Source organism: Pinus tabuliformis, chromosome 9, assembly GCF_031772625.1.
Source record: "Pinus tabuliformis cultivar Carrire ecotype Pingquan chromosome 9, CPIR1, whole genome shotgun sequence".
Classification (NCBI taxonomy): Eukaryota; Viridiplantae; Streptophyta; class Pinopsida; order Pinales; family Pinaceae; genus Pinus; species Pinus tabuliformis.
The window spans coordinates 436395273-436422173 of NC_142307.1; the positions used below are offsets into that span (position 1 = coordinate 436395273).

Consider the following 26901-nt stretch of genomic DNA (forward strand, 5'->3'; position numbering starts at 1 on the left):
TGGCTCGTTTACGAGAGGACAATACCAGATTGACCATGGAGCAGGAAAGGATTCTGAAAAGTTTATCAGATAAACAAAACCAGCACCAGCCTAACCCCAGTCCGGAGCAAAGGCATGTATCAGAAGAACCAGATTACCATACTGATCAGGATGAAACAGAGGGCAGGGCGGAGGCCCGAGGTGAGAAATCTGACAATGCTTCTGAGCATCAAACCTCAAAAAGGCAGCGGATAGAACTACAAGGAGAGTTTCGGAAGATTAAGCCACCGCATTTTGATGGGGAGTCCGAGGAGGCTGCGGAAGCCTGGCTAATAAACATGAACAAATATTTCCAAGTTTACGAATATGACCACCATCTTAAGGCACGACTGGCTATTTTCCAGTTACAGGCCAAAGCTACATTATGGTGGGAGGAAGTTAAGATGGTGCGGGGAGTGAGCGAACAGGATATAACTTGGGAAATTTTTCAGAAATACTTCAAGGAGAAATACTTGACTGAACGCTTTTACGATGAAAAAGCACGGGAATTCCATGATCTGCGACTTGGGCAGCAGACCATGGATGAATTCATTACCAAATTTACATCCCTGCTCCGTTACGTACCATACATTCGGGAGGAAAAGGCAAAAGTGCAGCGGTTTGTTAGCAGTTTACCCCAGACAATGCGGGAAAGGATTGAATTTGATAACCCGAAGACCATGGATGAAGCGATTCGGAAAGCTAGAATATGTTATCAGTAGAATAAACAAAGGGGAGATAGCTCTAGAAAGCGTTGGGTGGATAGAAAGGGCAGCAGAACCACTATGGGAATTAAGGGAACTCGTGGAAGTTTCAGCAAAGGAGGTTCAAAAGGGCCCAGCAGTAGGAGTCAGACTAGAAATCAGCTCCGAATGAAACCACCTAATGAGCCCAAATATAGCGAGCAGCCGGGCAGAAGTGATAATGAGGGGGCAGTGAGACCGCCAGTACAGTGCTGGGGTTGTGGTGGGCCACATTATATCAAGAACTGTCCTCACCGAAAGGGTAGTGATCAGTTGTCCCAGGTTTATGAAGCTTCTACAGTGGGTGATGTGGCTCGGTCCATACCAAGAATAAATGCTGCTCTCGAAGACCGTCAAGCTGATTACCAGCCAATGATGGTAGAGTTCGAAGGTAAGATTTTTGATCGAACTGTTTCTGTTTTAGTAGACCCAGGAGCTACATTAAGTTATGTTAGCCCCAAAATAGTGGAAAGCTGTAATTTACAATCTGTTAAGTTTAAGAGTCCATGGTTGGTCCAGCTAGCTATCGGGGCCGAAAGGCGAGTGCTGGCCAAGGTCAGTAACTGTCCATTAAAGATAGCTGGACAGACAGTGACAGCAGAATTAAATGTACTTCCTCTCGGCTCTTATGATGTGTTAATTGGAATGGACTGGCTGGAAAGGCGGTGGTCCATAATAAACTGCAAAACCAAGACAATCTCCTATCGGGATGAAATGGGAAATGAACAGGAAATTCAAGGTATTCTGAAGCCAGTTCAGATTCGACCAATTACTGCCTCACAACTGGCTAAATGCATCCGGAAAAAGTGTCAAGTATATGCAGTTCAAGTGGGTCATGCAAAATCTGAAGATAAAGTTAATGCACTGGAAAACATACTAGTGGTGCAGGAATTCGCAGATGTGTTTCCTGAGGAAATACCAGGATTGCCCCCTAAAAGAGATTTGGATTTTACCATAGAGCTGGTGCCTGGAGCAGCCCCAGTGTCTCGAGCACCATACCGGATGAGTGTGCCGGAACTAACCGAATTAAAGATGCAGTTGCAGGAACTGTTGGACAAGAAATACATCCGTCCCAGTGTATCTCCTTGGGGAGCCCAGGTATTGTTTGTTAGAAAGAAGGATGGAACACTCTGTATGTGCATAGATTATCGCGAGCTGAACAAATTGACAGTGAAAAAAAAATATCCACTACCCCATATCGATGAACTGTTGGATCAGGTGAAAGGGGCGACGATATTTTCAAAGATCGATCTGAGATCTGGTTATCATCAAATCAAAATTAAGGATGAGGATGTAGCTAAAACTTCTTTTCGAACCCTTTATGGACACTATGAGTTCGTGGTACTATCTTTCGGCTTGACCAACGCACCCGCAATGTTTATGTGCCTCATGAATAGTGTTTTCCATCAGTATTTGGATAAATTCATTTTAGTTTTTATTGATGACATACTGATATACTCACGGAATATTAAAGAACATGAAGAGAATATCAGACTGGTGCTAAAAACTCTACGGGAACATCAGTTATATTGAAAATTCAGCAAATGCGACTTTTATAAAAAGCAGATCCAGTATCTGGGGCACATCATCACCAAGGAAGGAATTGCTGTAGACCCTGAAAAGATTAAAACCATAATGGAATGGCCAACACTAAAGGACGTGGCTGATATCAGGTCTTTCATGGGGTTGGCTGGATATTATAGGTGGTTCGTGGAAAATTTTTCCAGGATTGCATACCCCATCACCTCCTTGCAAAAGAAGGGGAAAATCTTTAAGTGGACAGCGGAGTGTCAGCAGAGCTTTGAGTGACTTAAACACTTGCTCACTACTGCACCTGTGCTGAGCATTGCAGACCCGGAAAAAGATTACTTGGTCTGCACGGATGCCAGTAAAGAAGGTATAGGGGGGGTGTTGATGCAAGAAGGGAGGGTGATCATGTACGAATCTAGAAAATTGAAGGAACATGAACAGAAGTATTCAGCCTATGATCTGGAACTCACTGCTGTTGTACATGTGCTAAAAATGTGGCACCATTATTTGGTGGGAAGGAAATTTTTATTGATGACAGATCATCACAGCTTAACTAGCTACTTAAGTCAACCAACTTTGAATGCTAGACAAGCTAGGTGGGTGGACTTTTTGGGCAGTTTTGATTTTGAAATCAAACACTTAAAAGGGAAAGAGAACCGGGTGGCAGATGCGTTAAGCCGAAAAGCGCATTGTCTTTATGAAATTGGTCTTAGTGAAGGTCGGTCTAACCTTAGCAAAGAAATTATTGAGGCAGCTGAGAGAGATCAAATCTACCAGCAAAAGAAACAGCTTGTGCAGAATTCAAACACCCATATCATGCAACAAGGTTATGAGTTGGACGCGGCAGGTCTTTTACGTTACAAGAAAAGAATATGTATACCCGACGAGGGTGATATTAAGAGGAAAATTCTGGATGAGAATCATAAAAGTCCTTACGCGGGACACCCGGGATATCAAAAGTTAATCACTTCGCTTCGAAAGGAATATCATTGGCTAGGCATGAAAAGGGACGTAACGGAATATCTGGCGCGATGCATAGAGTGTCAGCTAATTAAAGTTGAACATCAACATCCCGCGGGTTTGTTACAACCATTACCCATACCAGAATGGAAATGGGAAGTTATTACCATGGATTTTATTACAGGGTTACAGAAGTCCAAGAAGAGCAATGACTCTATTATGGTTGTAGTGGACAAACTTAGCAAGACACCCCACTTCATACCAGTACAATCTACGTATCGTGCAGCCCAAATCGCAAATATTTTTATGCAGAACATATTTAAGCTCCACGGGCTGCCAAAAACTATAATATCCGATCGCGATGTCAAATTTACATCAGCGTTTTGGAGGACCCTGTTTGAAGGTCTGGGAACTCAGTTAAATTTTAGCACTGCATACCGTCCGCAGACTGATGGACAAACTGAGCGGGTGAATCAAGTGTTGGAGGACATGTTGAGATCTTATGTGATGCAACAACCCACTCGATGGGAAGAGTATTTGCATCTAGTGGAGTTTGCTTATAATAATGGATATCATACATCTTTACAGATGAGCCCCTTTGAAGTACTTTACGGTAGGAAATGCCGCACGCCATCCAGTTGGAGTGGACCGGAAGACAGACTCGTGTTGGGTCCCGAAATGTTAAAAGAGATGGAGGCAATGGTTAAGAGAGTGCGGGTTAACTTAAAAGTGGCTCAAGACAGACAGAAGAGTTTTGCAGATCGAAAAAGGACCTTTAGGGAATACCAAGTGGGGGAACATGTATATGTTAGAATTCGAGCGAGGAGAAGTGCTTTACAATGGAATGGGTGTGCCAAATTGGCACCCCGTTTCTGTGGGCCTTTTCAGATTTTAGCTCGAATAGGGCCGGTAGCTTATCAGCTAGCCCTACCCAGCCATATCCGGGTCCATAATGTCTTCCACGTGTCAGTTTTAAAAAGATATGTCTACGACCCTAAACATATAATTAGCTGGCAGGACATACAGGTATGTAGATGCTGTGAGAAGCTTAAAATTGCAAGTATTTTCCAGGAAAACACTGACCAGGTTGTTGTGTGTTTCAGGTGGAACCGGAAGGAGAATTCCTAGTCGAGCCGGTGAGCATACTAGATCGGAGAAGGATCGTGCTGCGGAAGCGAGTAATCACCCAGGTTAAAGTGCAGTGGCAGCACTTTGGGCCAGAAGAGGCCACCTGGGAGGATGAACAGAGCATGAAAGTAAATAACCCCGAACTGTTTATGGGTGAACAACATTGGGACGATGTTGAGCTTCAAGAGGGGGAGATGTAACGCCCCAGTTAATTGCTAGAGTTTAAATTAAAAATAGTAAAGTTAACTATTGTTATAGTTATGTTTGGTAAAACGGGATAATTACTATTGTGGTTACTGTTTCAATTAAATATAGTTATAATTGCCTGGTGCCAACGAGTATGGCTTGGAAATAAACTAACTTCTAATGATTAAAGAATTTCCCTTCAGAGGGGTATTAGAACCAAAAGATGACATCTGTCAGGTAGGGTAGAAACCCTAACTACCTTCAGATGGCGGTTGAGCCCCATGAAGGAAGGATACTTGAGGGTAAAAGAAACAAAAAAAAGGTTTGCTACGTCTGGTAAGGACCAGATAGCAGAGCTCTGGAGAAGTTGCAATTTGGCATTGAACGCTATGTCTGGTAAGGACTAGATAGCGCATGTTGGGAGCAGAGAACTCCCTCAATAAACCGCCATGTCTGGTAAGGACCAAATGGCGTAACTTTGGCAGTGCCAAAGAGTTGCAGATAGCAAGAATCTTGGTGGGTGCTTGGGGGTGGAAGGTCTAGAAGGACCCTCCTAAGGTCGGTAAGAAGACAAGCGCACTCAGAGGTTTGCCTCTGAATAGGTATGTACAACAGAAAGCTGGTAGTGTGAGTATATGCTGATAATTGAATTACAAATATTGCTGACAAAACAAAGAACTGTAAACAGTATAAGAAAATATCTTTTGGTAAATGCAAGTAGAATAAAGACTTGAAATATGATAAACATTCATCTTAGTACAGAGGAATAATTCCTTTAAGACTGCCATAAGGAAAGAATAGTGCAACAGGAAGAAATGAAAACTTAGAGAGGAGTAGGGTCGACAACCCTATCCGTGGAAATGTTTACCGAGTAAAATGCGTAAGTAATACTAAGAAGGAATTCCGTATGCAATCGTTACAGAAACGAAAATCTATTTAAACTATATGCCATTTAATGACAGAAAGAAACTAGATATATATATATGTGTGTGTGTGTGTGTGTGTGTGTGTGTGTGTGTGTGTGTGCGAATCCATAGAACAATCCTTTGAATACAAGGAAAGAAAGCAGAACGACAAAACTAAACAGGCCTGCGTTAACATACTCATCTTTTGAAAATAGTGACTGCGGGATTCTGTTGAATACAAAAGTTCGTTCAAGAATTAAAAGTCATGCATTAACGAAAAAGAAAAACATGCATTACGAGATAGGGAGGGTAACTGGTAACCACACCCGAATCCCGGCTACCCTGTACCAATGTTCCAATTTTAACGGCGGAACCCCACGGTGAAGTGGGCGGCTGTGACCGAAAGAGACAGGGTAGAGAAACCGACAAATGCTCACTTAAAAAGAAAACATAACTCATTACTAAACAAGAGTACATCGCATGTAAAGTAACGGAGATAACAAAGCTATCAGAGAAGTAGGAATTAATAGAAGATCTCCAAATCCAGCATATGCAAAGAAAAACTTCTGTGAACAACAATATTTTATATTATATTAAAGGAAAGTTCGGTAATAGCCGACAGAGGTCCAAAACCTTTATAAACTGTAACACCTTGATTTTCATGTACAAATAAACACTTTAACCAGACGAGAAATTACAAATAGTTGCAACCATCCAATTACAACATAATTGCCGAGGACCAAACCTACGGCCCTGTATCAGGCATATGGAAAATACAATACAACAAGCACAGTCCTGAAAGCGCAGTCCGGAATGGACAATATCGATACCCCAGTAATGGGTAAGTCCCCAAGTTGTCACGGTGAAAACCAGAGCGGGGACTCTGTTACAGTCACATTCCAGGAGTGACTCAGAACAAGATTAAAACAAAGAAAACACCAAAGCTCAAACGAGTCGGCCGAAAGCAATTTTAGAAGTTACCCATGAGCTTTCTGCTTATAAGTCGTCAGTATTCTCTTACCAGGAAATGGAAGAGAACAGACGAAGTAGCATCCACCATGCCCAGGACTCGATACCCACATTCCACACCTGCAAGGAAAGGAAACGAATGTCAGAACCGCGACAAAACCAGCAAAAGCCAAACCATAAAACAAAAGAGCAATACTGTGGTATGAAAGGCGTGTTACCGCGGCCATGGATAACAGTGGAATCCTTAACCCCTTCTCGGCTGGATGCGCAAATGGTCTGCGCCGAATGGAATTCCAATCGCCAGAGACCTGTCAAGACGGTAACCAAGTGAAAATGGCTTGCAAATGCCAAATGCGATATGGAAATAACCCTTTAAACCTGTTACCCTTACCTGGATGAATAATATCCGTTGATCTGGTGAACATCATCTCCTCCGTTGAAATGGGCGCGGGATTTTTCCGAAGTCTGGTGTCACATGGCTCATACGTGCCAAGGGCCAGGCACAATAAAGCCCCGCCTGTAGCGTTGGTATTCGGAGCAGTCCTGGCCGGTTGCAGCCCAAGCCAGCTGGCTGGATGCACGCCAGATGGACACCATAGGAAAGCCCTGGCTCCCGAATGCCAAGTTGGTGACCGAGAAAAGTTGCCGGAGGTGAATTCCTCAGCGAAATCGGAAAACCAAATCCGACTGACGAGGAGTTGGCACGGGTACCCTCGTATACGGATGGGATACGATAATGGCAATTGCAGTAACGCGGACCGAGAACTCAGATCACGCAATAAATCATTCAACCATAATAGAAAGTGTAACCAAGATTTCCCTGTACATTTCTCGAGACTGCGGAAAGGTTCCACATATTACTTTCGACCAAGCACTATAATATTCCACGGAATCGAAAAATGCATATTGCCTAACCCTTAATTCACACGATAAAATGATTGCTGCGGATATAAATATCAAGTGCTGGATTTAACCATTTAAATGTGTGAGCATGGTAAAGGTGAAATATTGATAATAACATTGTTACGAACATAGTTACCAGGGGTAATCCACCTTAGGTAAAGTAAAATAAATATGTATATATGTGAAATTGTCATAACAAAAAAAATTTCTTTGTAGAGGTCCTACAGAAAGGTTCCCCCAAACCAAAGGACAAAGGACAAACCCAAGGTGGGACAACCCAGGACAACTCGCCAAAGATGCAAGTAAAGAAAAACTCCATGAAGTTGAAGAAGGACATGAGAAAGTGGAGTGAGTTCCATAAGAGCTCCACTCACAACACAACTGACAGTCAAGCAAAGTAGTCATTAATAGCTGAGTTGAAGGCTTCGAAATCAAATTCATGTTCCAACTCTGAGTTAGAACCTGACAAGGGGAATGAAAAAGGGAATCATATTATCGATGTGGAGCCAAATGCCACCGTTTTCATCATGAAGATCCAGAAGGAGGAACCCGAAGATCCAGAGGAGGAGGAGCACCTTTTCCACTCCTAGATGTGGGTAAAGGGTTCCCCGCTACTTTTCATTATCGACACCGGGAGCCAGAAGAACCTTATTTCAGCAAAGGTCGTGAAGTGGCTGGGCTTACCGACCACAACACACCCGGAACTGTACACCATCGAGTGACTTCACCAAGGACGTGATCTTCACGTGGGCCAACAGTGTTGAATTCCATACAGAATCAAGCCCTTCATATACAAGGTATTATGTCACGTTGCTCCCCTTGATGTTTTCGATGTATTATTAGGCCAACCATACTTGTGGAAGCGAGATGTTGTGTATGAGTCAAAGCCTCACGTTGTTATTGTTACCTTGGGAAATAAGTTTTACAAGATAACAGAGGTAGCACCGCCTACCGCCATCTCTTTGGTTACTGAAAACAATGCAGTAAGCTCATTTCCAAAACTGGGGAATTTTTCTCACAAGTATTAATTGTTATTTATTATTCGCACAACCATATAAGTTAGAAATAAAATTGGGATGCATAAATGGTTAAAAATATTAGAATTGTGAAAAATATTTTCAGCTTTCATTTCAATTAAATTTAGTGACTACACTCTACCATGATTTGCTTTTCATCTTCAATCCTTTTTAAATTATAAATATATAAGCTAGTATTTCATCCCATGATGTTTTTGAAATTTTCCAATTTATTTTTATTTGAATAATATGGAAATTTTTCTTTATACTAGTTACAACCAAAAAATACTTAAAAGAATTTTTAACTGATCATTAGCTTTAATAAACTAATTGTGTTTTTTCTTCCAAATATTTATCATATCACAAATCCTCATTAAGAAATTTAATCATTTCATTATGAAACATATTTCCAAATAAAATCATAAAGAGGTTGGAATTTTAATACTAAAATTTTTTAATCATTGCATTATGAAACATATTTCCAAATAAAATCATAAAGAGGTTGGAATTTAAATACTTAATTTTTTAAATCATTGCATTATGAAACATATTTCCAAATAAACTCATAAATAGGTTTGAATTTTAATACTTAAAAATCTAAAGAGTTTATTATTAATTAGTTTTTATTATTCCATTGCTAATTTTGAATAATTTTTAATTGTTTTTAAATGAATATTATTTTTTCATTTTTTAATTTATTAGTTTCTCTCTCTCTCTCTATATATATATAGTTTAACTAGTAGAGTGGACATTTAGCTTTGGCAATACAATTTTTGGGGACATTGTAATTTTAATTGTTTAAAATGCAATTTTGAATGCATAGAGCCTAGTTTAACAGTAGAGTGAACATTTAGGTTTGGAACTACAATTTTTGGGGACATTGTAATTTTAATTGTTTAAAATGAACATTTGAATGCATAGAAAACCCCTGAGGCACTTCATCTTTGTAAATTAAAGAACTTTAACCAGTGATTCTTAAAAATCTCTATCCAAATTTGAACAAAATCAACCAAAATAAATGTACGGAAAAGGACCATTTAGTTTGCTAGTCTCGCTAGATATATTGAAGAGTACTTATCACTTTTCTATTTCAATATTATTAGTTTTCAATATTATTAGTTCTCACAAGTATTAATTGATATTGATTATTAGCGTAGCCAAATGAGTTAAATGGTTAGAAAACTTTGACTTGCATCAATTAGATTTTATTATTCAATTGTAATTTTGAATATTTTTTTAACTTTTTTTAAGTGAATATTATTTATATATGCCTAATCTAATTAGTAGAGAGGACATTTTTGGCTTTACAGTACAATTTTTAGGGACATTGTGAGTTTTTATTATTTAAAATGCATTTTTGGATGCATAGAGAACCTTTGAGGCGCTTCATCTTTGCAAATTAAAAGTAACCAGACTATTATGTTGAAGATTACTTATCATTTTTCTATTTCAATTATTAGTTCTCACAAGTATTAATTGTTATTTGCAGCCATATAAGTTAAATGGTTGGAAAACCTTGATATACATGAATTCATGATAATGCTTAAGACACTTACCTCACATTGTTAATATCAAGAAAATCATAAAAAAATTACATTATTATTATTATTATTAACATTAACTAGCTAACGGGGCATCTCAACCATGAGATTTAGGTTTCAAAATCCTCAAGTGTTAGAAAAACAAAAGAACAAAAAATCTAAATATTAAAAATAATTAACATATAAGCTAAATCTTTTATAAAAATCACATCAGAAGAATTATTTTGACACATTTGGAACCATTTACTATGGTCCATGGATTATGAGTGTAAACATTTAAATGTTAGCTCAATTAATAATAAAAAGTTAAAAGTAATAAGAAAAGAGTTAAAAGTAGTAAATAAAAAGTTAAAAGTAATATCAACTTAGGATGAATGCAAACATCTAAAAGTTAGCTTAATTCATAATAAAATGTTAAATTAATAAAAAAAATAAAATTCAATCTATTATATTTTGTTTTTTTAAAGACTTGTGAAGCTTTGTTACAATACCATGGGAAAATACCATGGCTTATGAATACCACATGCCCAAAAACATAACTTATTTCATAATCAAAATATTTTATACCTATATGACAATATTCCTAACCATGGATATTCACCTTCATGGCAATATTCCTAACCAAAGATATTCACCTTCAATTTACCATGAATATTATTAGCTTGTAAATAGGCTTCATTACAATACCATACCACATTCTCAAAAAACATAACATATTCCACAATCAATATGTTTAATAACAATATGACAAGATTTTTAACCATGGATAGTTACGGCCATTCTTCCCTTGATATTATGAGTTTTTTAAGAGGATTTGTTACAATACCATGGCTTGTCAATATCACATGCCCAAAAATCATAACTTATTTCATAAACAAAATATTTTATAGCAATATGACAAGATTCTTAACCATGGATATTCACCCCCACTTTACCATGGATATTATTGACTTGTAAATAGGCTTTGTTATAGTACTATGGGCCAATACCATGGCTTATCAATACCACATGCCCAAACACCATAACTTATTTCACAATCAAAATACTTTATTTTAATTTTGCTTTAAAATATGTTTTACTTAAATTTAAAGGAAAAATGTTATAATTACTATATATCTAAACTCTTATCTTCACTACTAGTAAAAATATTCCAACCTAAATTAAATGAAGATTTTAATAAAATTAAAAACAGAAAATTGTATATATAAAGATGTGAAATTTATATAATATAAATAATATTATTAAGAACAATAGATCTATGATAACTAGGGATATTAGCGATGAGATCAAGCAAAGAGAGAGGAGGGGGACATAGAGATGGAGGGGAGAGAGAGAACTACAAAAAGAGAGAGATAGTGATAAAATTGGAAGGAAGAGAAAACGATATAATACAATATATATTGTAATAAAATTACTTTAAAAAAATTAATAAAATATAATAATTGGTTAAAATTTACTATTTCTATTTCATTGGATATTAGTAATTAAAATTAGTTTTTAAAATTTATTTATGTTTAAATGTAAATTTTGTTAAAATCTAATACATATTCAAAATAAAATTGTAATAATGGTAATTTTAGTAAAATTTAATTCACTTTATATTTTATTAATTGGTTTTTAAAATATTAATATTATATTAATATTAATATATATATATATAATGGTAATATGTTAAAATTAATATGATGGAAATTAAGCATATAAACGTTTAGTTTTAAAAGTTTATTTAATTTTAAATATAGATTGTATTCATTAAACATACGAAATCAAAATCAGGTAATTGTAATTTTGGTAAATTTTAATTTCTCTATTTTATTGAAATTTTTATAATTTTATTATAATACATATTAAATTATATAAATATTTTAGTTTTAATTTTAAATTTACTATACATAAATAATTAAATTCTTAAATTTAACATATCTCTTTCTAGTATTCAAAATCCTATTTTTTAAGGGATCCAAATCTTTTTTTATTCCTTATTATTAGAAAATATATTTAAGTTTATAATTCAAAAGACAAAAATAAAAATAAAAATCTATTTATCTATTTATTAGCTCAATTCAAATTTTTATATTTTAAATAAACTTTTTCTTACTAATAAAAAAAATTGTAACCACATGAAATCAATATGTTTTTATAATTAATCATTTTTTAATATTAAAGATTATAATATTGACTATTATTTATTAAAATATGAATGGTTTTATCATAAAAAAAAAAATAGAAGACTATATATGATTTTTTTTTAACTTTATTATTTGTAAAAATAAAATTCATTAAAAAAAGTGCTTAAAAAAATTTATTAAAAAAAGTGCTTCAAAATTAATATAATTTAAAAAACTTAAATGGTTAGAAATATTGGAATTGTGAAAATATTTGCATCTTTAATTTTATTTATATTTACTTACTATACTCTAAGATGAATTGTTTTTCATCTTCAACCATATTCAAATTAAAAGTATATAAATTACTATTTCATCCCATCATGTTTTTGAAATTGTCCAATTTATTTTTGTTTTAATAACATTGTATTTTTTCTTTATATTAAATAAAACAAAAAAAACTTAAAATAATTTTTAATAGATCTTTAACTTTAATATCTTAATTTTGTTTTTCCTTCCAGATATTTATGATATCACAAATCCTCATTAAGAAATTTAATCATGACATTATAAAACTTATTTTCATATAAACTCATTAAGAAATTTAATCATGACATTATAAAACATAATTTCATATAAACTCATAAAAAAGTAATTTTATTACCTAAAAATTTAACCAATTTATTATTAATTAAATTTTATTATCCAATTGTTAAGTTTTAATATTTTTAATATCAAAAATCCTCATTAAGAAATTTAATCATGACATTATAAAACATACTTTAACATAAACTCATAAAAAGTTGGAATTTTAAAACTTAAAAATCTAACCAATTTATTAATAATTAGTTTTTATTATTCATTTGTTAATTTTGAATATTTTTAATTGTTTTTAAATGAATATTATTTTTTTCATTTTTAATTTATTAATCTATTTATTTCATGCCATTATTAATTAGTTTTTATTAATTTAATATTTTTAAATTGTTTTTAAATAAATAATATTTTTTATTTTAATTTATTAGTCTTTTGCATTAGGAAACATATTTTCAAATAAACTGGAATTTTGACGCTTAAAAATTTAATGAGATTATTATTAATTATTTTTTTGTTATTAAATTGTTAATTTTGAATATTTTTTAATTGTTTTTAAATGAATATTATTTTTTCATTTTAATTTCTTAAAATGATGTGTGTATATATATATAAATTAGTAGAATGGACATTTGGCAATATAATTTTTTGGTACATTGTAATTTTAATTGTTTAAAATGTACATTTGCATATATAAAAAACTCTTGAGGCACTTCATCTTCCTAAATTAAATAACTTTAATCAATGATTCCTAAAAATATCTATCCATATTTGCACAAAATTAACCCAAAAAAATGTACCGAAAAGGACGAGTTCGTTTGTTAGTTTGGCTAGATATATTGAAGAGTACTTATCACTTTTTTATTTCAATTATTAGTTCTAAGAAGTATTAACTGTTATTGAGAGAGGACATTTTGGTTTGGCAATACAATTTTTAGAGACATTATGATTTTTTGTTTTCTAAAATTCAATTTTGAATTTATCGAAAACGACTGAGGCGTTTATCTTTGCAAATAAGAAATATACAAAAAAAAAAGACTATTTTGTTATTTAGAGAGGACATTTTGGCTTCGCAATACAATTTTTAGAGAAATTGTGATTTTTTTTTCTTTAAAATTCATTTTTGAATTCATAGAAAATGACTGAGGCCCTTCATTTTGGCAAATAAAAAATATACTAAAAAAATTAATTTGACTTTTATATTGAAGAGTACTTATCACTTTTCTATTTCAATATTTTTTTTGTAAGCTTCGGCGGGACCCTTTTTACAACATTTTACATCATTTACAACCTTTTACATCAATCACCTGCCCCTGCAGGACTCGAACCTAGGTGGGGGGAATGACAGCCTCCGCCCCTACCATTACACCATGCACGTCATGTGCATTCTATTTCAATATTATTCGTTCTCACAAGTATTAATTGTTATTTATTATTGGTGCAGCCATATAAGTTAAATGGTTGGAAAACCTTAATATACATAAATTCATGATAATGCTCAATACACTTATCTCACATTGCTAATATCAAGAAAATCATAAAAAATTAGTAAATTATGAGTTTTATTATTATGATTATTATTATTATTGTTATTATTATTATTATTATTATTATCATCATCATCTAGCTAATAGGGCTTCTCAACCATGAGATTCAGGGTACCATAAATATTTTTAACTTCTGAATTAAGGCTTTTGTGATCCATATCTTGAATATGAGAAATCTTTTGTGAAAATCACATCTGAAGAATTACACTGCAAACCATCTATTATGGTTCATTGCCCTCGCGATGAACCGCACTAGATTGTTGGAAATGCATGACAGTATTTTTTCGTCGTGATTTTTACCAAAGAGTTCTCATATTCAAGATATGGATCATTGTAACGTACCCCGGTAACCTCGCATGTAAAAGCAGGGAGTTAGAATTTTTTTATACAAATTACCCACCAGTAATTATCCAATTCACAACTCCTTAATTCCTCAATAGCCATTAGATATAATGTTCATTAATACATCAAGTAAATTGTAGTAAAAGACAGTAAGTTGCATAACCATTAACCACCAATGTGGTAGTGTAATAACATAAACTCTCTCATGAAGCTTGAGTCCATTCCATGATTTTCCTTTACCATATAAATTAATCACATACTTTGGACATTATGAATTATCACATCAAATCAAGAATCATCAGCATCAAGGATTCAACATCATCAAACTGACACAAAGGGCAATCACACCATGGAACACCGATATACCTTGGAAACCCCATAGGGTGAAAACCATCAAACGTTTAATCTTCTTATTAAACGATCCTGAGCGTTTTCACCCCTCACTCAATGGCTTATAAGGGATTCCATCCCTTAACCATTGTTATTAAAATCATTACAATGAATTATCATTAAGTTGTCACATAACTAGCTAAAAGCTAATACATTTTCCATGAAACCCTTTTCTTACATACCGCCACATGCAACATTCCTTGTGGCATAATTGTTCTATCAATGGATGATCCTACAACTTGAACTCATCTTCATGGACCAATAATCCTTTTCGTGCCATAATGTTAAACAACACTTTCCTTTGGCACCAACCGCCATCGTTTCCTATCAATGTAGTTGTCAACAAGCTTTGGCAACAATATTAGATACATTATTAATCATTCATTAAGCAACCTCTAAAAGTGATCTTTTAACATCTACTCATATGCATGAGCAAGCATAAGATATATTCAAGTAAATTCTTGTTCTACTTTTCACAATGCTTATTCACACTAATGCATATTTCTCTCTAAGAGATCTAACCATTAGTTTTACAAGTCCATGTTTCCCTTTAAAACATATAACACATTAGTTATGTTTACATACAGGTAATAACTATTGTTTCTGCACCTTTGCACATGCGTTCCTTTGACATAGTTATTTTTCAAGAAATTAACATAGTTTTTCTAACATACAAAGAACACATCTCCATAACACAATGACTATTCTTTGAGCATCCATTAGCTTATCTTAATAGCCCTTATTTAATATATGCAATGCATATTCCCTTCTTTACAACTCTACCATTATTTCATGTAAGCAATTACTTACTTCTTTCTTGAAGGAAGTCATCATAACCCCATTTCTCTATCTTCCTATAAGTAAGCTTTTCATGCTTTTCCCTTCAAGAAACTATTATAGATACCCTATGTTTATACATAAAATTCAAGAAACCATAAGAAGGTTAATCTAACCTCTTATACGCCAAAATCAAGAAGTCGTCCCAACTCATCTAGCAAGACATTCTTTTCAAAAGATTAATATTTCCAAGGAAGTTACATTGCTACCCTTATGTGCATGCAACATGTGTTTTTCCTAACACAATTACTTTTACTTCAATGAACATAATCTTTTCATGAAACAAGTATGGAATCTTGTTCTTGCATGAACACTATTCATATGTGTCATTTAAGGAAAGAATCTCTATTTTTGTTTTCAAGAAAATGACAAGTGACTCGGCATTTCACACAAGGTAATCTTTCAAAAAGATAACAAAACACACATATATTTTTCCTTCTAGAAAAAGAACAAGTACTTATCTTATCCTTGGCAGCCTCCTTGCCTCCATCATCTGTCCGAACTATGTCTTGAAAAGCCTTGGAATATCATATGCATGATTTGTTCCGTAACACCAGCCACAAACTAAACTTCAGTGGTTATGGTGTCGAGACTAAAGGCCATATACCCGCTATAACAACCCAAAATCACCAAAAGGGAGACATCAAGGAAGATAGCTGGTTGTTGAAAATCTGTTGACAATAAACATTGTTGTGCCATTACTATTTATTTTGTTAGCCCTCATAAAAGGCTTGGTGTCGCGGCCCTATTTTCCTCCTAGCCACCAACTGTTGTTCTGAGTTCAATTCTTCCTGAGGCTGTCTGGGAGAAAGCATCATCGAACATAATGAACTATGATCACTACTATGAGACAACTTCATCACGCCTGGAAATTCTCAGGTGACAACCTCACTTTAACGTTTTTGCGTGGAATGCGGGACTGAGAAGTCTTTTTTGGTGCACCCATTTTCCCCTCGGGAATTCGCAAGCCCATCGCCAGACAGCTGCCTGAGCTGAGGAATTGGCTCTGGCTTTTCATACTCCTCAAACTTAAGACAAAGTAACTCCCTGATAAGCTTTGGCTTTTCATACTGCTCAAACTTAAGACAAAGTAACTCCCTGATAAGCTCTGGCTAAGGAACAACAAGCCTCGACACAGGACCAAACCCATGAAATTATTGTCGTAGGCCTTAGTCCAATGATGAATCTCAGGTAGCACTCGAGGCAAAATATTGTGCGTGGACAGCTCCATTGGAACCGAATTGGCCGCCTTCATCATTTTGATTACCTCCATTGTGTTTCCATAAAGCAGCCTGTATGGGGGCCCCGAGATACCCTGCGATTCGAAGGACCTTTTCATTCGAATGGGCACCCACCATATTTTCACAGCAAATTTCACAACGGCGAACACAAATACGAATCCCGCAGCTAGAGACGATAGAGCTCTGAGATCCATTTTGTTGTAATATTGGGTTCCATGAAATTGATCTGTGAATCTTATAAATTAAATGAAGTCACAAGCCGAGAGGGATCGAAACTGCTCATTCACCTTCCTCACTCTTGTTTTCCTTCATTCTTGTTCAGTTTGACAACTACCAAGAATTAGTTAATAACTGATTCGTAATGTTTATTTATTTATTTTACCATGAGTTATTTTAGGGATATTACATACTCCCCCCTTAACAGGAACACCATCCTCGGTGTTAGTCTCCCACTGAAACTTTAGATTTTACTCATGATATAACCAAAACCACACAAAAAGTGATCCTTCCTCTTTAAAATCAAAGATTTCATTCCAAGAAATGACAATAAACAAAATAGTAATGTTATAACATAAGAAAGATCATTATTTATAAGCATTTATAATTGCAAACATATGCAAGTTCTAGTTTCCATTACTTGACCCTTATTCAAATTCATAATAAACAATTCTCTATGTCAACTTACCATTACTTACCATTACTTACCATATACTCTTGAAATTCATGAGTACTTACACATAAGAATTTTAGTAGTGGTTGGACAACCCATCAACCCTCCATGGTAAGTAATCTTGTAATGTATGACTAACAAATTCAACCACATTAGTCACAATATTTTGAGTCAAATGAAATACTTTTGACTATCAATCAATTGTGCAATGTTAGATTATTTTTAAATCACAGTACTTTTACAAGTACTTAAAGAGAACCAACACTAATCATCAAATGATAAATCACTGCTCCACGTGCACACTGAATTAATTCTCACTAAAGACATCCACAAAGTACTTCTAAAAGTACCAAAAGAGCACCTAGCTCTCTAATCATCAAAACAGTCAATCACTACATCATTTGAAAATTGTCTTAGCCCCTACTAAGACATTTACAAGATTAATAATATGAGAAAGGAATTAAAATTTCTAATAACTCCTTATTGAATACTAAGCTGATTTCCTGTTAAATTTGCATAACATATTTCACACAACTATATGTAAAATTCATTTTGAATACAACATATAGCTGATTAGTTAATTTCTTTAGCTATGAGAACCACAATAGGCTAAAGAATTCCCAACCCATGGAACTGGTTTCCACAACCAAATCAAGTCATTTTCACATCCAGACAGTTTCTTTGATAGAGACCTTACGAGGCCTATCATGGAATTCCACTAGCCAACCAGCTCAAGAATTCCAATGACCACATAGGGTCCAATATAGGATTCCTCTTGGCAGTGTCCTGCCTATTCCTCTGATAGTGTCCCATCTATGAGGAATTTTGGGCCTCCTCCAACAGGCTCCAAATCAACAGAGTTGCCTCAGGCTTTTTACCCTCTTCACCATCTTGGCAAACTCTTTTCCCTTATTGAGATCATTGATCTCTAGGGAGAGGAAATCTGGGCAGACAAGTACCATCAACCCCTCCGGGCAGGTAACTGCCATCAACCCAAGGCATTGAATCTCAGTAGACAAGTACCATCAACCCCTCCGGGTAGGTAAATGCCATCAACCCAAGGCATTCAATCTGGGTAGACAAGTACCATCAACCCCTCTAGGCAGGTAACTGCCATCAACCCAAGGCATTCTAGCTTTTCCCAACTATCTGCAACTGTCTAGCATGTTAAATTTCTCTTTTTTTACTCTTTCCCAAAGTAATTTACATAATGAACCATATGAACATATCATTAACCAAATAAACATGCATGTACACCATGCATTTACAGTTAACCCTCATCATGGGTCCACAACATCTAGATTGATGGGAAACATATCTATTATACATATGGTATGCATTTTGATTTTCCAAATAGCATAATCATGCATATCATATAAAATTTTAATTTCTCATTTATGATTACAATTCACATTGCATCAATTTACATGAGTTTTCTTGTTGCCATTAAGCTACCACTACTTAATCCCATCAACAACGTTAGTTATAAATATGCATCAGTTAACAAGTATTCAATTTTCCAAAAAAATTTCATGCACATAATATTGGAATATATAAAAGAATATGCAAATATTCATTAATGTATAACTGTCAACAATAGTTGAGTTAACAATCTAAACATTTCCAGTTTCCCATAGTCTATTGTCTTAATCCATACTGGCATTAATGGAGTATTATCTTACGTTTACTATGGCCAGCATTGGTCACGCATCATTAATATAATTAAGCATAATCAAGGTGTTCTGACCAACCCTTGGTTCAACATGCATAACTAACTAATTATACTACCCTTATCAGAAGTAATTCCTCTACTTATGCAATGAGAAGCATGATCCCCTAAGTGTCACACATGCACGAGAGTTACCACTTGATGTTAGATGCAACAACTATCTTAACACTACTATGTGACCATTTCAAAATAATGACTTCAAGGAGATGTGACGAAAATCATTAACATCAACACACTATAGTTATCATTTTCCAACTCCTTATGCATGGTCAAAGGAATACTCACATGCACATCAAGCGCTATCTGGTCATCACCACACTTAGCGTCTTCTGCAAGATTCTAGCACTCAAAGTCTGCACTATCTGGTCATCACTAGACTTAGCAATTACCTTTCCCTTCTCCGTCTATCCTACAACACGGTTTTCTTCCTTCCCCTTGTTTCCTTTTCCTTTGGAAGCATCTACAATTGGGGAAGGTAGTTAAGGTTTACTAACAACTGCATTAACATTAGTAGTCTATTTATGAATGATTGTCACATGTAATTCTACCATGAATGGGTCCTAGAAATGTTACCCACTACACATGCTTCTACAAGTAACTTCACACTCGAATGCAACATGCATAAGAAATCCATCATTCCCATAGTAGAGATAAATTCAACCATCAGTAAATAGAGGCTCAAATGATTTTCATCTCACAACAAGTAATGATTAACATAAACACATACCATGTTAGTGAATCTCAAAGAACTAAAGGGAAACATCATTAAATCTTTTAAGACATAAGCATATACTATTCATTAAGTAGTCTCATGGTGAATAAAATTAAGAACTCTTCTCATAAACAACTAGAACTATAGCACAAAGAGAGTAAGAATTATCATACACACATTCCACTCATGTGACACCAATCAAACCATCACTTGTTTACGAATTGTAATAATCTTAAATCCAATGCAATTAATGCATATAAGTTCTATTGGTTAGTCATACAACACTAACCAATCTCAACTACCAATCATCTTCATGCATCCATGACAAGACTTCATCAAAAATTAGTTATTATAGTCAAGTCCCATTACTCGACTCCTTGTTTATTTTCAAGTGTAAAGGGGTTCTTACAATGTCTTTTTAAAACATTATATTGTCAAATCCAAGTACATCCATGTATTTTAAATTTATGCATTGAATCATTAAAATTAGTTCATTGTAACTTCAATCATGTTCATTAAATGCATAATTATTATTGCCATATTTGCAAAGCAAATATTGGTAGTTGATTGTCACTTTCCTTAATGAGTGTTCAATATTGTTCATAAATGTAATGAGTGTTCAATATTGTTCATAAGTGTGACACAAGTTTTATTGTTTTTTATCCTCATCAGGAATCCAATGTCATGAACATAGTTATGCAGCAAACTTTATTACTTACTACTCAAAGCAGTTATAAAGATGAATCACACACATCATACCGAAAGTAGTGTACTACATAAATCAATATGTGAATGGTTAAATTCATGCCTGAGTTAATGCCACTAGTGGCGTACCTCAATTTCTTTTCCGCTCACCAATTCCCAAAGGTGCCAGTGCTACAACCTTTAGCTCTGATACCAATTGTAACGTACCCCAGTAACCTCGATGTAAAAGCAGTGAGTTAGAATTTTTTTATACAAATTACCCACCAGTAATTATCCAATTCAAAACTCCTCAATTCCTCAATAACCATTAGATATAATTTTCATTAATATATCAAGTAAATTTCAGTAAAAGATAGTAAGTTTCATAACCATTAAGCACCAATGTGGTAGTGTAATAACATAAATTGTCTCATGAACCTTGCGTCCATTCCGTGACTTTCCTTTACCATATAAATTAATCACATACTTTGGACATTATGAATTATCACATCAAATCAAGAATCATCATCATCAAGGATTCAACATCATCAAACTGACACAAAAGGCAATCACACCATGGAACATCGATATACCCTCGAAACCCTGTAGGGTGAAAACCAGCAAACGTTTAATCTTCTTATTAAATGCTCGTGAGGGTTTTCACCCCTCACTCAATGGCTTATAAGGGATTCCATCCCTTAACGATTCTTATTAAAATCATTACAATTAATTATCATTAAGTTGTCACATAACTAGCTAAAAGGTAATACATTTTCCATGAAACCCTTTTCTTACATACTGCCACATGAAATATTCCTTTTGGCATAATTGTTCTAGCAATGGACGATCCTGCAACTTGAACTCATCTCCATGGACCAATAATCCTTTTCCTGCCATAATGTTAAACATCACTTTCCTTTGGCACCAGCCGACATCGTTTCCTATCAATGTAGTTGTCAACAAGCTTTGGCAAAAATATTAGATACATTATTAATCATTCATTAAGCAACCTCTAAAAGTGATCTTTTAACATCTACTCATCTGTATGAGCAAGCATAACATATATTCAAGTAAATTCTTGTTCTATTTTTCACAATGCTTATTCACACTAATGCATATTTCTCTCCAAGAGATCTAACCATTAGTTTTACAAGTCCATGTTTCCCTTTAAAACATATAACACATTAGTTATGTTTACATACAGGTAATAAACTATTGTTTCTGCGCCTTTGCACATGTGTTCCTTTCACATAGTTATTTTTCAAGAACTTAACATAGTTTTTCTAACATACAAAGAACACATCTCCATAACACAATGACTATTCTTTGAGCATCCATTAGCTTATCTTAATAGCCCTTCTTTAATATATGCAATGCATATTCCCTTCTTTAGAACTCTACCATTATTTCATGTAAGCAATTACTTACTTCTTTCTTGAAGGAAGTCATCATAACCCCATTTCTCTATCTTCCTATAAGTAAGTTTCTCATGCTTTTCCTTTCAAGAAACTATTATAGATACCCTATATTTATGCATAAAAATCAAGAAACCATAACAAGGTTAATCTAACCTCTTATGCGCCAAAATCAAGAAGTCGTCCCAACTCATCTAGCAAGAAATTATTTTCAAAAGATTAATATTTCCAAGGAAGTTACATTGCTACCCTTATGTGCACGAAACATGTGTTTTTCCTAATACAATTACTTTTACTTCAATGAACATAATATTTTCTTGAAACAAGTATGGAATCTTGTTCTTGCATGAACACTATTCATATGTATCGTTTAAGGAAAGAATCTCTATTTTTGTTTTCAAGAAAATGACAAGTGACTCGGCATTTCACACAAGGTAATCTTTCAAAAGGATAACAAAACACACATATATTTTTCCTTCTATAAAAGGAGCAAGTACTTATCTTATCCTTGGCAGCCTCCTTGCCTCCATCGTGTGTCCGAACTATGTCTTGAAAAGCCTTGGAATATCATATGCATGATTTTTTCCGTAGCACCAACCACAAACTAAACTCCAGTGGTTATGGTGTCGAGACATCGAGGAAGATAGCTGGTTGTTGAAAATCTGTTGACAATAAACACTATTGTGCCATTACTGTTTATTTTGTTAGCCTTCATAAAAGGCTTGGTGTCACGGCCCTATTTTCCTCGTGGCCACCAACTGCTATTCTGAGTTCATTTCTTCCTGAGGTTGTCCGAGAGAAAGCATCATCGAACATAATGAACTATGATCATTACTATGAGACAGCTTCATCATGCCTGGAAAATCTCAGGCGACAACCTCATCACGCCTTTAACATTTCTGCATGGAAGGCAAGACTGAGAAGTCTTCTTTGGCATGCCCATTCTCCCCTCGGGAATTCACAAGCCCATTGCCAGACAGCTGCCTGAGCTGGGGAATTGGCTCTAGCTTTTCATACTGCTCAAACTTAAGATAGAGCAACTCCCTGATAAGCTCTAGCTGAGGAACAACAAGCCTCGGCATAGGACCAAACTAGTACACAAAATTCTTTCCGTAGGCCTTAGTCCAATGATGAATCTCAGGGAGCACTCGAGGCAAAATACTGTGCATGGACAACTCTATTGGAACTTAATTGGCTGCCTTCATTATTTTGATTACCTCCATTGTGTTTCCACAAAGAAGCCTATATGGGGGCCTCGAGATACCCTGCGATTCGAAGTACCTTTTCATTCGAATGGGCACCCACCATATTTTCACAGCAAATTTCACAACGACGAACACAAATATGAATCTGGTAGCTAGAAACAATAGAGATCTGAGATCCATTTTGCTGTAATATTGGGCTCCATGAACCTGACCTATGAATCTTATAAATTAAATGAAATCACAAGTCGAGAGGGATCGAAACTGCCCGTTCACCTTCCTCACTCTTGTTTTCCTTCATTCTTGTTCATTTTCACAACTACCAAGAATTAGTTAATAACTGATTCATAATTTTTATTTATTTATTTTACCATGAGTTATTTTAGGGATATTACAATCACAGAAACCTAAATTCAGAAATTACAACCCTGCACACAAGGGACATGGCGATAAAAGTTCATCACTTCGAATGGACATGTTTGTATGTTTCTAAGGTCAAGTCAAATTTGGAAGTCGTGACGATGAATAAGACTAGATATTTTGAAACATGTCGCCATAATTTTCTGATGTGATTTTTACCAAAAGATTTCTCATATTCAAGATATGGATTAGCAAGTCCTAAATTCAGAAATTACAACTCTGCATGAAATGACCATTATGATAAAAGTTCATCACTTCAAACTGGCACGTTTGCAGGTTTCCAAGACGAAATCAGTCCTCACAATGAACCACATTGGATGGTTTGAAACATGTAAACATATTTTTGGTGAGGTGATTTTTACCAAAAGATTTATCATATTTTTAACTTGCAAATAAGATTTATTACAATACCGAAGAATAATAGAATAATCTAAAAAATCGGAATACATTTCATATGACATTTTTTTAATTAATCAATTCAATATATATACTAAGTCATCATCATCATCATAATTATTTAATCAAACCACATTAAAATATCTTAAAAATGAGTATAAACTCACGTTAAAATCTATTAAAATTGATAATTAGAGTTGTTATTTTCTTAGGAAAAAATTGTAATTGTCATTATATAGAATATTGAAAATTACATGATCCTGCTGGTACATATGTATCATATGCCAAAATTTTGGTCAAAACAAAAACACAATGTAATGTCTGATAATATAATTACATAACATGAGTGATCATCTAAAGTATCAAAAATGGTCATGGTATGAACATAGTGTAAGTCCTAGGCAAAAGAGTATAGCAAAAAGGTAGATTGTCAAGAATATGTTATGTATCATGATGTCTCATGTGCAAGATTCTACTACTCTGTAAGAGGCTTTTGATAATAATGATAAACATGATGTCCCTATTATTCCTATATCATCCATTGACCATTATTTTGTTGTGCGACATCCGTGGAAAGAATATCGGAAAGCTCGTTCCTCTCCTTGTAAATAGCATGACATGAAATGAAGTCAAATTGAGCCTTAAAAGTGATAATCTCAACCAATAGACTTCTGAGTGTGTGCATGTGACAGTGAGACTATATATTGAACCAATTGATGACAAGTTTGGAGTCTCCAAATATCTGGAGTCAACGACATTGCTTCTCAAGTGCAAAATTAAGGAGTAGCCAGATATTGTTCAGTTCAGCAAAATTATTAGTGCCCCTACCATAACACATCTTTAGTTTAAAAAAATGATCCTCAAATAGATACATAATAGCACCTCCACCACATCTAGTATATTGTGTTGATCCATAAAACTAAGTTGAGGGGATTGATTTATCAATGGATTCAGGGGATATATTTCGATAAAGTTAAGGATACTCTTCCTCATGGATCAAATTGTATAACGGCTCAATTTGTGAACAAGAGTTATTCCAATCAAGGGAAATATCTTGAAATATGTGCTTATTCCTTCCTAACCAAATGCCCGAGCAAACCAGTAATGGTAGATTATGAAATTTATAGAATGTGCCTTATGCCACCAAGAATTCCAAGCAACTTGTATTGTTTCACCCTACCACTGAATGTTAACAGCTAATGACTCATAAATTTGATTCCATATGAGCTGTAAAATAAGGCATAATAAAAAACGATGATCTTCATAGTTGTTCTTGCATAAAAAAACATTGATAGCAGCCTTGAAAAGATTGTCATTGTAAATTGTCCTTGGTTGGTATATTTGTCTAGAATATTGAAATCATAAGTTGTGAAATCTTCACAATAGAAGTTGTCTAGGGGGTTTTAATGGTTTTTGTAACATGCCCTAGTTATTGTAAATATTTGTGAGTTACGAGAATTTATTTTTACTGCTTAAGACTTAAGAACTTATAGGTTGAGTGGAAATCCTAATAGGAATTTTGGATGGTTAAGTTTATTTTTATGTTTATCTTCAAAAAATAATAGCTAAGGGAATCTTTGAATTTACCAAGGGAACCTAGATAGAACTCTTTTAAGATATTAAGATTTCATTGTGTTATGTGGAAACCACTACAACCCAATATAGTGTAGATGTGTATGTGTAATGTAAGTATGTAAACAAATATAAATATGGGTTCAATTAAAAGAAAATAAAAAGTTGAAAACATATTGAGTATGGGTGTAAACATTTAAATGTTAGATCAATTAATAATAAAAAGTTAAAAGTAATAAATAAAAAGTTAAATGTAATATCAACCTAGGATGAATGTAAACATTTAAAAGTTGGTTTAATTCATAATAAAATGTTAAACTGATAAACAAAAACATTTAAAAGTTTGGTTAATTCATAATAAAATGTTAAACTAATAAACAAATTAAAATTCAGTTTGTTATATTTTATTTTTTTTATAGACTTGTTAATAGTCTTTGTTACAATACCATGGGAAAATGCCATGGCTTATCAATACCACATGCCCAGAAAACATAACTTATTTCACAATCAAAATATTTCATAACTATATTACGAGATTCCTAATGATGGATATTCACCCTGAATTTACCATGAATATTATTAACTTGTAAATAGGCTTTGTTACAATACCATGGACCAATACCATAGCTCATCCATACCACATGCTCAAAAAATATAACATATTTCACAATGAAAATATTTTATAATAATATGACAAGATTTATAACCATGGATATTCACCCCCATTTTTCCATTGATATTATGAACTTGTGAATAGGCGTTGCTACAATACCATGGCTTATCAATATGACATGGCCAAAAATCATAACATATTTCACAAACAAAATATTTTATAGCAATATGACAAGATTATGAACCATGGATATTCACCCCCACTTTACCATGGATATTATTGGCTTGTAAATAGGCTTTGTTATAGTACAATAGGTCAATACCATGGATTATCAATACCACATGCCCAAAAACCATAACTTATTTCACAACCAAAATATTTTATTTTTACTTTATTTTATAATATTTTTTAGTTAAATTTAATAGGTAAAAGGTTATAATTACTCTTGAGATATATCTAAACCCTCTATACTCACACCTAGTAAAAATATTCCCACACAAATTAAATCAAAATATCAATAAAATTAAAAATAG

The 26901-nt window shown here is 34.1% G+C and overlaps 1 protein-coding gene across 1 annotated transcript; it reads left to right on the top strand.

Moving 5' to 3' along the window:
- The first annotated feature begins 803 nt into the window (after window positions 1–803).
- LOC149149038 (uncharacterized) lies at window positions 804–4446 on the top strand. Its single transcript, XM_089442365.1, has 6 exons — window positions 804–1139; window positions 1281–2102; window positions 2328–2434; window positions 2909–3333; window positions 3436–3654; window positions 4355–4446. The coding sequence occupies exons 1-6, from the start codon at window positions 804–806 to the stop codon at window positions 4444–4446; spliced, it is 2001 nt and encodes a 666-aa protein (XP_089298491.1).
- Window positions 4447–26901: the final 22455 nt, after the last annotated feature.

Coding starts and splice junctions, on each gene's coding strand:
- LOC149149038 (XM_089442365.1), top strand. CDS start 804: ATGGGAATTAAGGGAACTCGTGGAAGTTTCAGCAAAGGAGGTTCAAAA. Junction 1,140..1,280: donor CTGATTACCAGCCAATGATG/GTAGAGTTCGAA, acceptor TGGTTGGTCCAG/CTAGCTATCGGGGCCGAAAG. Junction 2,435..2,908: donor AAGGACGTGGCTGATATCAG/GTCTTTCATGGG, acceptor CTTTTTGGGCAG/TTTTGATTTTGAAATCAAAC.